This window comes from Symphodus melops, assembly GCF_947650265.1.
Source record: "Symphodus melops genome assembly, chromosome: 20".
NCBI lineage: Eukaryota > Metazoa > Chordata > Actinopteri > Labriformes > Labridae > Symphodus > Symphodus melops.
Genome location: NC_136710.1, coordinates 3,089,285 through 3,104,284, shown reverse-complemented (window position 1 = coordinate 3,104,284; position 15,000 = coordinate 3,089,285). Strand labels below are relative to the sequence as shown.

The 15,000-nt window shown below is 42.4% G+C and overlaps 1 protein-coding gene across 1 annotated transcript in view; it reads left to right on the top strand.

Annotated features, from left to right (window-relative positions):
• The window catches only part of LOC306841967 (phosphatidylinositol-binding clathrin assembly protein), a 77,644-nt gene extending 64,888 nt beyond the window's left edge, over nt 1–12,756 (top strand). Inside the window, 3 exon segments of the mRNA XM_079372012.1 lie at nt 5,323–5,379; nt 5,778–5,954; nt 6,444–12,756. Coding sequence (XP_079228138.1) covers nt 5,323–5,379; nt 5,778–5,954; nt 6,444–6,458 — 249 coding nt within the window. The 3' untranslated portion in view covers nt 6,459–12,756.
• The last annotated feature ends 2,244 nt before the right edge of the window (nt 12,757–15,000 follow it).

Genomic DNA, 15,000 nt, shown 5'->3' with positions numbered 1-15,000 from the left:
GTGTCAGAGATTGAAGTGTGTTTGTCCTGACACAGGAGTTTTGTTGTGGCCATTTTTGTCTTTGTTATAGGACAGCTGAAGAGAGACAGGAAATGTTGGGGAAAGGGAGAAAAGGGGGACGACATGCAGCGAAGGGCCGGGGTCAGGACTGTAGTCTCTGTACACGGTGCGCAACATGTCCACTCGACCACCCAGAGAACTGAAAGGATATTAAAACATACATCAACAAAAGTAGAAGTCCTAGACTCCCAGCATTCAGTCACTTCTTGTTTTTAATTAACAAACATGGCAGGCGAAACTCCAACATCCTGTTCAAATGGTAAAAATACGTTGGCAACATTTTTGGTGGGGAACGTTCCCAAGGTATGTTTGATTTTGACAGTGCTGTCTTTCTTTGGGATAAAACACTGACTCAGTATCTGTAAAAAAAAAAATATATATATTTAGATTTTTGTTTTGACAATATTTTTATACAATAAGAATAAAAAGTCTTATTCTTCAACCCTGACACACAAAATGCAACTTTGTGGCGTCGAACATGAATGGCTTTTCTTTACATCTAATTGGAGGCGTGTTATTGGCTGCTTTCTTTCTTGACCCCTCGTCTCTCACTGACATCTCTTTGGGAGGGTTAATCCATGAGCACAATATAAATACACAATATAATAGAAATATGAAAGTCATTGTTCAGTCAGCAAAACAAACTAACATGCTTTAGTACGGGTCAAAGGTCAAATAATGTTTGGCTGCTGGGTCAGCAGTGAAGAGACAAGACAAGCAAACAAAGACAGACATCCGATTACAGAGGACGACGTTCATCCTACTGCTTCTTTTTAATCCCTAAGAAGAAATATAGGAACTCAGACTGTGCACAACAAGCAGATAACATAACCTCCATAGACAATGTCACACACACACACATCACTTTGCAGCAGCGGTGATGTATGAGACATCCCAGGTAACAGAGCTGTCGTGCATCAGGAATGATAAGTGCAACATCTGAGACTCTCGCCAGAAGGGCAAGGCTGCAAACACTCCTCACACGGCCGACGCTTCAAATGCCAGCCAGAAATCCTGCCAAGATGTTTCACTTATTTAACCTTTACCGCAACATGCAGGTCGCAAAAAGATCAGACCTCAGAGCGAAAAAGAGGAGAGTCGACTTGAGAGGGAGGCGGCGAAGGGAATAGCAAAAGTTCAGACGGATATCGCTTGAAGTCGGGATTACAGATGTAGGGGAAGAAGAGGAGACGTTGATACACTGACGAGGAGGGAAGGAGGTACCTGAGAGACGGACAGGGAAGAAGTATGGAGCGTCAACACGCAGATAAAGAGACAGACGGATGAATGTAAAACAAGATGTACGGAGAGCAAACAGCTGGGCTGAAAGACAGATGGACAAAAACAACAACAAAGGAGAAGACGTAGCGGTGCGGAAAGAGTCTCACTTGCTGTCAGATAGTCATTCTCTGGAAGTCACATACAGCACTGCCCCCTGTCATTTTGCACAACCAGACCAAAAAACAAACTCAAGCAAGACTCGGGGGCACATTAGAATAAAATAGATTTACATTTTTAAGCTGGATTTTTAAAAAAAAAAGAAAAAAAAGAAAAAAAAAAGCGCTAAGTAAAGTTCGGATTGGATTCTCTTCCTCTGTCTTTGGCAGCATAAAAAAAAATAATCATTTTGATCAATGATTATGATCCCTTCTCACATCCTGATCCCTGGGGGCAAGCATGAAAAGACGCTGCCAGATCAATCACATCGATCACCTCCTCGGATCAGTTCACCTGACTCACCCAGAATCCCTTAACACAGACACTTTTATGTCCCCCCTCTTTTTAGATTAGCCGTGGGGTTTTTTCAACACAGTAGGAGACAACTGGACGTGAACGCGCCCGTACACATCTCTAAAGAAAACAACGATTACCTGACAGTTCTAAACTGTTCTGTAACTCTTGTTCACCAAGTTTGAGGTCCATACTCTGAGGACTGAACCATTGGACTGACTGGTTTGCACTCTGAGGACTGAACCATTGGACTAACTGGTTTGCACTCTGATGACTGAACCATTGGACTGACTGGTTTGCACTCTGAGGACTGAACCATTGGACTGACTGGTTTGCACTCTGAGGACTGAACCATTGGACTGACTGGTTTGCACTCTGAGGACTGAACCATTGGACTAACTGGTTTGCACTCTGATGACTGAACCATTGGACTGACTGGTTTGCACTCTGAGGACTGAACCATTGGACTGACTGGTTTGCACTCTGAGGACTGAACCGTTGGACTGACTGGTTTGCACTCTGAGGACTGAACCATTGGACTGACTGGTTTGCACTCTGAGGACTGAACCATTGGACTGACTGGTTTGCACTCTGAAGACTGAACCATTGGACTAACTGGTTTGCACTCTGAAGACTGAACCATTGGACTGACTGGTTTGCACTCTGAAGACTGAACCATTGGACTAACTGGTTTGCACTCTGAAGACTGAACCATTGGACTGACTGGTTTGCACTCTCAAGACTGAACCATTGGACTGACTGGTTTGCACTCTGAAGACTGAACCATTGGACTAACTGGTTTGCAATCTGAGGACTGAACCATTGGACTGACTGGTTTGCACTCTGAGGACTGAACCATTGGACTGACTGGTTTGCACTCTGAGGACTGAACCATTGGACTGACTGGTTTGCACTCTCAAGACTGAACCATTGGACTGACTGGTTTGCACTCTGATGACTGAACCATTGGACTGACTGGTTTGCACTCTGAGGACTGAACCATTGGACTGACTGGTTTGCACTCTGAGGACTGAACCATTGGACTAACTGGTTTGCACTCTCAAGACTGAACCATTGGACTAACTGGTTTGCACTCTGAGGACTGAACCATTGGACTGACTGGTTTGCACTCTGAGGACTGAACCATTGGACTGACTGGTTTGCACTCTGAGGACTGAACCATTGGACTGACTGGTTTGCACTCTCAAGACTGAACCATTGGACTAACTGGTTTGCACTGAGGACTGAACCATTGGACTGACTGGTTTGCACTCTGAGGACTGAACCATTGGACTGACTGGTTTGCACTCTCAAGACTGAACCATTGGACTAACTGGTTTGCACTGAGGACTGAACCATTGGACTAACTGGTTTGCACTCTGATGACTGAACCATTGGACCGACTGGTTTGCACTCTGAGGACTGAACCATTGGACTAACTGGTTTGCACTCTGATGACTGAACCATTGGACTGACTGGTTTGCACTCTGAGGACTGAACCATTGGACTGACTGGTTTGCACTCTGAGGACTGAACCATTGGACTAACTGGTTTGCACTCTGAAGACTAAACCACTGGACTAACTGGTTTGCAATCTGAGGACTGAACCATTGGACTGACTGGTTTGCACTCTGAGGACTGAACCATTGGACTAACTGGTTTGCACTCTGAGGACTGAACCATTGGACTGACTGGTTTGCACTCTGAGGACTGAACCAGTGGACTGACTGGTTTGCACTCTGTATGTAAGAACGAAACCAGTCTTGTTGCCTCTTTGCACAAACACGGAGCTTAACGGATCTTAAAAACACACTAGCTTTAGACTCCTTAATAAATTAGCAGCGTAACATGTTATTTGTTCAACACATTGATTAATACATTGTGAAATAGGTAGCAATTAAAGGATAATGCTAAGTCCCTTAAAAGGTTAGGCCTCCTTTTGCACTGCCTGATTAGTGTAATTAATCGTAGTGCGTAAGACTGCTGAGGTAATTTATGATTTCTCACAGTTAATTACTACCTTTTTAATGGAAATATTGAACCTTTTTCATTGAGGTGCACTGTTACTGTAACACGGCCAGTGAATGGGCTGAGTTGTAGTACCTTTTGAAAGATCTGCAATGACTGAAAAGGTCTTTGATTTTCTCACGGACGAAGTTTGATCAACGAAGGCAGCAGCGAGTCTCTGAAAGCTGCTTTGAGTGACTTATTGAACACGCCGTTTATGACTCATTGATGACATGATGGCTCGTAGTGTCGAGAAGCTGATCAGCCAAAGTAACCCTTTTCATGAGCTCCTGATGGCTTAGCTAGTGAGGTGACTGGAAGAGGTTTTAATACGAAGCCAGTGAGGAAGTGCACAAAAATGCAGTTCCTCAAGTGTCCACTTGAGGCTGCCGCCAACACCCTTCTTACGATGTACATTTTTACAACAGAAATAAACACGTTTACATCCCGTAAAAAAGACAAATCTTGTCTCGATAACTCTTTTATATTTTGGTCAAAAACGTACTGGGGTTGACATTTTTATAACTCGTATGTTTTGATCTTTTTACGGATGAGAGATATTCATAAAGTGGCATAAATCGGGCCATGAGGTTGATTGACCGGTGAGCGTTTTGTAGCTGTTTGCAAAGAGGCTTAAGGCCCGCTTCAGCTCAGGTTCTTTGCCTGTTTTTTTTTTTTTTAGATTGATTGAAAGTTAGGTGGAGACAGCCGTTTAAATATGGCGACCGCCATATGTGTCTTCACATTATGTCCACCTCATAGCTGTGGATTTGGCTGAAACACATAAAGTCAATCATTAGTAGCAGTCGTGTACGCTGACTTCGAGGTGTGACTCATCTTAGCATCTGTCTCAGTAAAAGCGTGCACATGTTACAGATGCTCACTGTAGTGGAAGAATCTCCCGTCTTGATGTCTCCTCTTCTAACCTTGTAAACTGATTTCCCCGTGAGACGTTCACTGACACCACAGTGTAATGCAGCGCTGACACTTCACTTTCATAAATCACCCACATCTCGAGGAAAATAAAAAAAAATCTGCTGCTTTCCTTCCGAGGAGGATTTGCGTGGGTTGTAAACGACGGCAACAAATTGTCTGTCACGTTGAATTGGAGGCCCGTTCAGGTGGAGGGGATTTGATTTGTGGAGTGAGGAGGGCAGGTCTTGAACGCCGTCCTACTGAGCCTCCTCTCTTAAAGCCGCCGTAATGATCGCTCCCAGCGGGACTCCACTAAGTACCTCTGCTGCATGCTGTGCTGCAGCGCTCCTAATGTGCACACACTTTATCAGCATTAAATGTATTCTCCTCACACGTGCGTTACACAGTGTGTGCTTTATTTATCATGTTCTGAGTCAGACATGACTAATGCAGACAGATGAGATGTTAGTCAGAGGGAAGAGGAGAACACAGTCTGATTAGCTGGTTTTTATTTGAAGTCTGCTACACTTTTCACATTTACAGGCTGGCATCAGATGTTTGACTCAGGTTCTGGTTTTTAGTTGATGATGGATTTTGTTTCTCCTCCAGGCTCCAGCTCCCATGGCTTTTCCCATGACCACACCGCAAGTGCCTGTGTATGGAATGGTGAGTGTGAAAACGGTCTATACAGTCGCAACTAGGGGCCGGACCGATGAAGGATTTTTGGGTCCGATATCGATTTCTAGGGAGAGAACAAATCCGATACACGTACTGTATATTGGCCGAGGTCTTTCTTCGATCTAAATACAGATATACAGGAGATGTAAACATCTATTCTGATGAATGCAATTATCAAACACTCGATCAGATCAGATAGTTCAGTTAAATTGAAACTTAAATCAACGTTAACATGTCTGTCTATATTTGGAACTATTCCCCTGTGACGTTTTTCTTTGTTTCACGACACCGTTGCCCTCACACTCTGTCTGACGTCCTTCGTGCCATTATTGTTTTCTTTTGGTCTCCACATCTCATCGTCTTCCCTTTCCCATGTCTCTGTCCAGGTCCCTCCTCAGATGGGTCAGATGGGCGGGGTACCGATGATGGCTCCTCAGCCAATGATGTATAACCAGCCTGTTCTCAGACCCACCAACCCCTTCGCACCCATGCCGGGAGCCCAGGTCAGCTATCCTGTATTTGTGACTTCATACACACAAAACGATACCTTTGCTACTGAGAAGGTAATAAAGAGTTCGAAGTCTTCATGTTTGATGTATTACTGTACAAGTTGTTGTGTCTTTGTGATTGGTAACCAAGGTGTTTCAGTAGCATGTTTTATTTTTAGTTATGCTCAGGAGAAAACAGTCAGATTGTTTCGGTTATGATGGCGTCCTTTTAAAAAGAAAAAAAGCACAACATGACAGCTGGAACAAATTGTACAAATTCTAACAAGACTACCAAAGTTGTGATTTCTTATTCATTTGAATGATTTTCAAACGCCTGTGGGGGTTCAAATATTCATTTATTCACAAGAACAGAAAGTAAGGAGTATAAAAATGTTAGAAATTGAATTGTTTAGCTGGAAGCAGTTTTCACTGCCTTGTTCAAGTGTCTGTAAGTTAGTGTTGGTACTCAAACGTTGCACCAAAGTCATTTTAAATGCATTGGTAAAATGATGACGATAAACTTTCTTCCACTCTTTTTTTTTTTTTTTTTCCCTGTTCATTCAGATGCAGTTTATGTAATCCAGTCAAGGGGGGGAAGCAGAGTGCCAAAAGCGACAAACAAACAAACAGAAGAAGAAAAACACACAGGAGGGAACGATCAGATGGACGGAGGGATGATTTAATCAAACTAAAATGACTAAGAGACAGTCAAGATAACCTACCAACACCAAAAACAGCAGAAAGAGGAGAAGAAGACCGAAAAAGCGGGACGGAGGGCGGGGAAGACATCATCTTTACTGGCTGTTGTCTGAAACAACTTCTTGCCAGTTTGTGTGTGTGTGAGTGTGAGCATGTGTGTGTGTTTGTGCGTGCGTGTGTGTTGCTACTTTCTGTTTGAATATGAGTACGTTTTAAATCCTGTTGATGGAGTGATGATTCAGAAGAATGAATATAGACGCGAGAGAAAGATAAGAGGGAGGATGAAGGAGGAAGAGGGGATTGAGGAAATCCTACCTCTGGTTTTGCTTGTTAGAGTTTTGCTGCAGAATTAGCTTTATTTCAAACTGGTGCTATTCTGTCCCCTTCGGCTCATCGTCCGCCTGCAACGGCGCATCGGCAGCCCTTATAGGGGGGACACGTGTTTAATGTGTGTGAGAGTGTGGTTGAGTAAAGAGATGAATTGCACAGCAGTTGTTTCAGACAACCAACCTCCCCCCTTTGTTCGACACCTGCGTTCACAAATGTCCTATCAACGAGAGATTTTCGAAAACGTCTCAAGTGTGTTTCCCGCGGTTTTCCCCTCTTTTGGGATATCTTTGTATTGTATCTGTTTTCTTCTGCCGCCGCTCCTGAATGTTATCGGGGCTTGTACAGCAATTTGTTAAACCATTTGTTGATAGTTGTTGAGCGTTTGTTGTTAAGAGTTAAAGTCTTTGTTACTCATACAGCGTTGTTTTCTTCTCCAGAAGCTACAAATACACACAGGGAAAAACAAGGTTAAACGCTAACAATGCTAGCAAGCTACAAAATCATCTAAATTAGATTAAAACCAACATTTGGGATTTTTTTTTTTAAGACCTGTTTTTGAGAAACTTTGCAGTTTAATGCAGTGACGACTTCTGACGTTAGCTTAACTACTGTCGCTGTTAAGCTAGCCTGCCAAGGACATGCTTGTGCTAGTCAGTCCCAATGACTCTGAACTTCTGTTTTCTGTTCGCTATGTCATATATGGCATTCTCTGCTCAAGATTGTACATTTAAATAAAAACAGAGTTATTAAAAGGAGGGAGAGAAAGTCTGTTAGCGAGCTAGTGTTCTAACTAGCATGCTAAATAAGTGTTTTTTAGCTTGGTAGCTAACAGGACAATATGCTCACGCAGAAAGGACTTACTGTGTTCTACAAACCACTCCTCATTTGTTGAGCCATTTATGCTCCAAAGAGGTTAGCTAAAACTGCAAGGGCTGCTCAGCTAGCAAGCTAGCTTTGTCCACTCTTAACTCTCTGTGTGGCCCAAGTTAAAAGCTGTCAGATGGAGTTAACAAAAGTTGGACTACTCAAAAGATAATTTGCCCAGATTAATTTTGCCCCAACAATTACATTACATGTAGTTTATTTCACATAGCCTAATGCTAGTTTCTCTTGACATTTTGTGCTTACAGTTTCTCAAACAAGAGCGTAAATTGCTGATTCTTAACACGACTAAATTCTTCAAAGTATAATTAGCCAGCTAACTGCCTGTTAGCCCCTGGTTGACCTTGTGTGTATCTGTTCTTCATGTCCTCATCAGCTCACGGATTCAGACGTCTTCGGTTTCTAAATTAAGCGCTTTTTCATCAGGTCCACCCTTTAAGCAGGTCCACATTATGTGCCAGTGATTGATGACAACAGCACTGAGTGAGTGATTAAAAAGTTACTGAATCAAGTTGAACTCACTTTAAATTGCACTGAATCAGAGAGAGTGGCTTTGAGTGCACCTCTGTCTGCAGAGAGAGCCAAATGACACTGAACGTTTGGCGTCACCCTCACTCCCTTGGTTCCAGGTTCATTTCGAGATCATATTTGACTTTTATGAGCGGTCAAAGGCCATTCCTCAGCCAAAGCATCCGTTGCCATGAGTTTGACTGTTGGGGGACATGTGTCCATATGCATTTTTGTGTGTTCACGTGTGTGCTAACACATTTATGTGTTTGTTTTCCATTGAGGGCTATTTTCTGAGGGTCAAATTGTGTCAAATTTCAAGCCAAATTTGAGCCAGGAAGTTTGACGTTAAAATGTTTGCTTGTTTGTTTTTGTAAAACATCCAATTTTGTTGCAAAATGCACATGCAAAAATTTTGCACTGTAGTGACTATCCTGCCGTAACGGAGCTGTTGCCAGTTTATCTGGCAAGGAAAAAGTTAAGGAAGAGATTTGTTGGAATGACTTCAGTTTTTACAACAAAAAGTTTGTCTAATCTACCAGCCACTGTGGCAGGTAACTTAAATCCTGCCATTCTAACAACTTGAAACTTTTTGTAGTCCCCACCCTGACCCCCAGTCCACTGTCTCTATCCCAATCATCACAATAGTCCAATTGAAATCTGTAGAATCTCGCCTTTCAACTCTGTCTAGTTGGTCTATCTCTAAAAAGCTTTTTAGCCTGCTTCGTCACTGTTTGATATGTGTAGATATGTATAAAAAAAAAAAATAGTGATACTAACCAGTTTCTGTCTAGATTGTCTGCACCCACCCATCACTGTTGCTGTTGGATAGATATTGCTGTTAGATGCTTCTTGTTGCAGTCTTGTGTTAGCCTAGCCTTTCCTTGTAGTATCCTCCTGCAGTAGGTTTCCCACCTTGTCTTCACCACTGCAAACGTCTCTTAACTAAAGCTCTATTATCTCTCTTGGTGTCTCTGTCTTTTAGCTGTAGACAAAACCTTTCCGAGGCTCTCGGGCTCAGGCTTTTGTGGTCCACTCTTCGCTCGCTTTGAGTGCGCTCTTTCTTCTCACTACTAGCATCGCTCCAGTGTCTGGTAGATAAGTCCCTTGACATTTCCCCCCCCCCCCCCACTCCCCCCCCTCCTCGACTACATCATCCTCACAACTCGTAATGATGTCAGCAGCCTATAAACTGTCTCTGATTGGACTGTTGAGCCTAGACAGCGAATCAGCTCCAACAATGGATCCAACCATGGTTTTAGAACAAAACATTAGCTAAATGCTAAAACATTAGCTAAATGCTAATGTTTATGAAGACGTCTGTAAGCAAATACAGAACCTTAAAGCAAGGAAAAGGAAAACAATCGGTTCGAAAGAGTTGCTTGTCAGACTGTAAACACTGACCTCCCACAAAAGAAGTATTCGCCAAGAAACCCTTTTTACTTTTCCTAAATGGTCACTGGCTACAACAGAAATCTGGATTCGTTGGCTATCGTCCCCAGAGAGTTTCTTGTTGTCAGATAACAAGCCAGTGTTTCCAAGATTGGCTGAATGTAAACGCTTGTAGATTCCAGCAGCAGCCTGAAGGTTTGTCTGCTCATCCGGCAACACTGATTTTAAACCAGTTGTTGTCCGATGGTAGTTTGTGTAATGCATCCAGTTAGACCAGTGTGGAAATTAGCAATGGGATTCCACAAATGGTTGTTGATCTAAAGTTCAGCTCTGGAGGCTGGTTCTAAGGAATCAAATGGTTTGACGTTGGTACTTGGGTCAAGCCCACTCTGTTGGACTTCTCAACCCTTCAAGTCTATTTCTTTTGGGCCTCAAGCACAAGTCGCCTTTTACTGATGGACTCCAAGTTCTTAAACCAAGAGCCAATCAGATAGTTGGATGTCACGGTTTGTTTGGTTAGGCATTAGAGGCTTTGAAGGCCACTGGATTGAGACGTTTGGTTATTTTTGAGTCAGGTTCAGCATTTGGCAGACGCTGGTTTGGAAACGAGTTTTAGCGAAGTACCAGCCAATTTTACATTTTTATCAGCCCAACCAGCCGCTTTGACTGACCTCCAGCTGTCGATCAGGGATGTTTAAGATTTCTGTCCCGTTTGCGAATAATTGCCATAGCTAAGAAAATTATTTAACAAAAGTTAGCTAATGATTTAGTCGGAGTATTTCTTGAGTTCAGCCAAATGTATCTCCAAAAAGACCTTGTGTCATTAAACAGTAAACTGATCAGCACTGTTGACAACATAAAACCTCTGACAACAAGATGCCAATGGAGCTTCCCAATCCTCAGAACCTTCCCTTCCAGAGCCTGAAACCTAAATACCTTTTTTTTGCTTTTGGATTCAAACTCCTTCAACTAGTTTCTTAATGGACATCTGGCGATTTGGCTCGAAAATCTGTTCTAATTATGGCTCTTTATTTTCGGGGACAGCTGTCTCACTGTCTCTAATCTTGTGTGATGAATTGGCACTTTAGAAAAGAGACGCCATCATTGTGGGCACTGATCCAGAATCAGACCATGGTCACCCTGGATCTTAACAACAATGACTCATATCAGGTCTTACCTGCAGATGTGATCGTTCCTGACGTTTTTAATTACCTCTTTAGAATACAAAACTTGTTGGATGTGGTATGAAAGATGGTGAAGTCAGTGCCAGGGTGTTTCTTACCTGAAATCTCAACACGGGGAAAGACATTTCCTGCTTTTTTGTTTTTTCGGACAATATTGAATTTTCTTCTCATTCAGTTTTTTTTTTTTTTTTTTTTGCTTCATTTCGGGTTTTATGGGGTTTTTTGTTGTTGTTTTTTTACAAATTTTCTCTGCATGGTTATCCTGCCTGTTGCGATGAGGCCGTCTTTATCTGTGTGTTTCAAGTGATTTGGTCAGATTGCTTCAGATAGAGAGAGGCTGCTGGGGTTTCTGTGGAGTCTCATGAACGTTACTGGCTTGTGTCCTCGTCTCTTTAGCATTGATGTAACCGCTGGTAATTATCACAGCTTCATCATGTAGGTAATTATGTTTCGGTATTTCTCCTGGGATGGATTTTTTTTTTTTTTTTTGCAGAGCACGCAGGGCCTCTTTTTTTTGGCGACTCCCTTTTCCTCAATTTCAGACTCTTTCTCATATTTATGTCTGGGAATTTCCCTGGACAACCACAGGGTTTTTTTTTTTTCTTCTTCTCCTTTTTGGGAACAGACCAGGCAACCTTTAAAAAGCTGCTACCACTTCTCTCTGCATTGTTGTAGCATGAATCTAGGTGGAGACGGATACACGGATAAACCTTGATGTCATATTAAAATGTTCTCTACTAAGGCCAAGTGTATCAAACATTCAGAGAGAAGACTTGTCTCTCTCTCTTTCTCTCTCTCTCTCTCTCTCTTTCTGGGGTCAGTGAGTGCATGGTTGTAACGTTGTCAATGTTTGTTGTCCTGTTCTCTCCAAAAAACGCATGACATTGATGGTGATGATGAAGATAAATTTTCTCCTCTTGTTGTCCCCGTTTCTGAACATCTGTCACAAGGCGAAGGTCGCGACACTTCACGCTCCTTGTGACCAATCTTTTTGCCGTCCACGACAGCCGGTTCATCAGTCTTTGGACTGAAACTTGACAGATGTTTGCACTGTCGATAAATGAGCCACCGTAGCAAAAACAGAGCGCCAAAACTTTGTGAGTAAACCTCTCCCAAAGATGTCAGTTGTTTTCTTGCAGCACAGATTTGTCCGTCACTGTTCTGGCGCCATCTGCTGGTGGCTCCGTGTGCTTGCAGTGAGACTCAAAGAGTCAAAATGAAACTAAAAAGGAGAGGCTGTTTCACGGATTAATCTCCTCGTTTTTGTCAGTGAGTCGGTGTGTTGAATCAAAGGTTCTCTTGTGCACGTTCTGTTTTTTCTACATCAGTGTTTTTTGGTAAGAACCCTCGGATTGCTGCCTCACTATTCTGTATATAGAGAAACACACACATCACACACCTCACAGAGCTTAAAGACATACTCTCATAACCCGCAGCTGCGTTATTTTGCATTTAATCTTTATTTTTCTGAACATGAAAGATATTAGCGTTCTTACAGCAGTATAAAAGTATGATTACTTCTCAGCGGGGACGGGCTAATCAGACAGATGATGCAGATTTCGAGGGCTGCAGACCTCCCTGTACATCAGGACCAGCCATGAATTGTCAATGATGCCAAATGTTTTTGAGCAGAGATCATCTTTTAATCTTTCCCTCTCTCTCTCTCTTCTGTCTCCTCTCCCCCCGTTTCTCTTTGTACATTTTATTTTCTATTTATTTAAAGCAGAATTATATGGATTGTATCGAGCATGGAAAGGCAAACAAATGTTACAGATGACAAACAAATCACAGGCTTTTATTTTACAGCAGTATATTTGTTTATTCTAGGGATCTGTTTTTCTCTCTTGTTTTTGGAAGAAATAAAAAGTCATTTTCCATTCCTACATGAGTGTTTGATTTTTTTTTTCCCAATCAGATTTCCCCATTCAGGGTGCACAGATGGCCTAGTGGTTGGGGCGTGCCACATGTGTTGGAGGCTGTGGTCCTCCAGTTGGAAAGGCCAGTCCAGCCTGTGGCTCCTTTCCTGCATGTCGTTTCCCACTCTCTCTCTCTCCCCTCATAAATACTCCTTGATCCGTCCTATCAAGTATCGTCAACCTCTGAATTAAGTGTTTTAGCACGATTTTCAACTCGAGCGTTTGGAGCGGTCAAACAAAGAAAAAAGCGAAGCAGTCCAGAAGAAGATGCTGAGCTTTTTCTCCGGGTAGCCGCCGCCGCCGCCTGCTGCTAAGATTCGCTCCTCATAGAAAACCATTTGAAAAAAAGAAAACAAAACTCAAGGTGGACATGATTCCTTATCAGGGTTTTGTCCCCTGGGGTTACATTTAAGCTAAACCTTTAGTTAGCCTCCCATCCATTTAAACTTGGTCAACCAAAACTAAAAGAAGCACCCAGTACTCCTTTAAGAAATGTATGAAACCTCCGTTTGAATTTATGTCACCTGCTTCAAGTATTCCCGCTCATTATGACAAGTTGTGGCTTCGTTCGAGTTTGGAAAATTACATGCTAGCTTGTTTTTAGCTACCTTTGTCTTTAGCTTAAGCTAGCAAACGGTCTTTATATTTAAAGCTGATGCTTGTTTCTATTCCCATCCTACTCCCTTGAAAAAGCTTTAGCTTAAACTCATTACTCTAAATAATGAACATTTCAAAAATAAGAAGAGGAAAGTAATTATTCATTAATTCCAGAGTTTCAAGAGAAATAGCCTAAAATGTTCCTCAAACTTGACACCTACGTAGCGCGTGTTTTATCGCTCTGTGTTATTTCACTTTGTCTGGCTGTTGTTACACAGTCTTTCAGAGTTAAACAGGTGATTAATTCAGCACCTAGCTGGAGGTTTTTTTATAAACAAATGTTCTTGTACTAAAATATCTGTCATCCTCGACACACCGACAAATGACCATGCAGCGTCTGCAGGAGTCCAACGATGAATTATTCACCGAAGACAAAACGCTGCTGTTTGTCAGACACGGCACAATGTGAGTGATATATTTCTTACCGAGGGCTGTTTAGTCAAAAAAAAAAAAAAAAAAACCCAACCTGAAATACGATCAAATACATCACCAGCTTGGGACTGTGAGAGATTCTGGATGTGATTGTGGAGCAAATAAACATTATTCAGAGCTCAGTGGGAGTCGGCTTTACAGTCCTTCATTGTTGAAGTCTTTACAGAGCTCCAGCTCAATGTGAAACAACAAGCAGGGATATATAGAAACTGTATACACACACAGGGATAACAAGAGGAAGTCATGGAAACAGTAATTAAGTACTAGAACTGATTGTATTCAATCTGGTGAATGTTTCCCACCATTATGGGGAATATGAGACTTTAAGGTAATTACTGAGTACAGTGAAAATGCAAAGTGTTTTCCTTTCAGCTCGGCTATATACAGTCTTCATACATGTCTGTTTACTTTCAGGCAGGTTTTAATGACCACCTGAGTCTGAAGTTAAAGCCACTTTAAACAGAAATCATCTACAGCCATCAAATGTTGTGAGGCAATGATTGTACATGTCAATAAATGATCATGAATAAGCTTTGACGAAGCTTCAAAAAGGCTTGTTTTCGGAGAGTGTTTGACAGGTATTAAAGTAATTCAAAGATGGCCTCGACATGGCCCTGGACAAATAAACCCACGTTAACGAAGGTATAGATTCAGAGAGATTATATTGACAGAAAGTTATCAGTCCTGGTCAACACAGGCCTGTTGGCGTGACAGCCGACGCTCAGCAGGAGGAATGTCTACCCCCGACCTCCAGATAAGTTTTGACAGCTGTAAACGGGGAGAGGCTATTTTTAACTTTCATTCTGCCAGGCCTCAAACCACAGACACTGACAGAGAGGCAGACCCTCTCTCGGTTTCTGGATCTCTCCTTCCTGTCCGACTAGAGAACCTTCTAGAGATCCGGCCTCAGCTTTAAGACCAGGAGAGACCTGCAGATCTCTGAAGGAACCGATCTCACCCACCTTAAATAGTGAAGAAGGAATCACAGAAACTAACAGTCCGACATGACTTTGCTCTGCTACAACAAAGGCTGCGGAATCAAATATGATGTTGACAAGAACCAGGACGGTAAGAGCCGGGTTTGTTTCTTCAGGTTTGGTCGTGTTGGTGAAGAAGTTCATG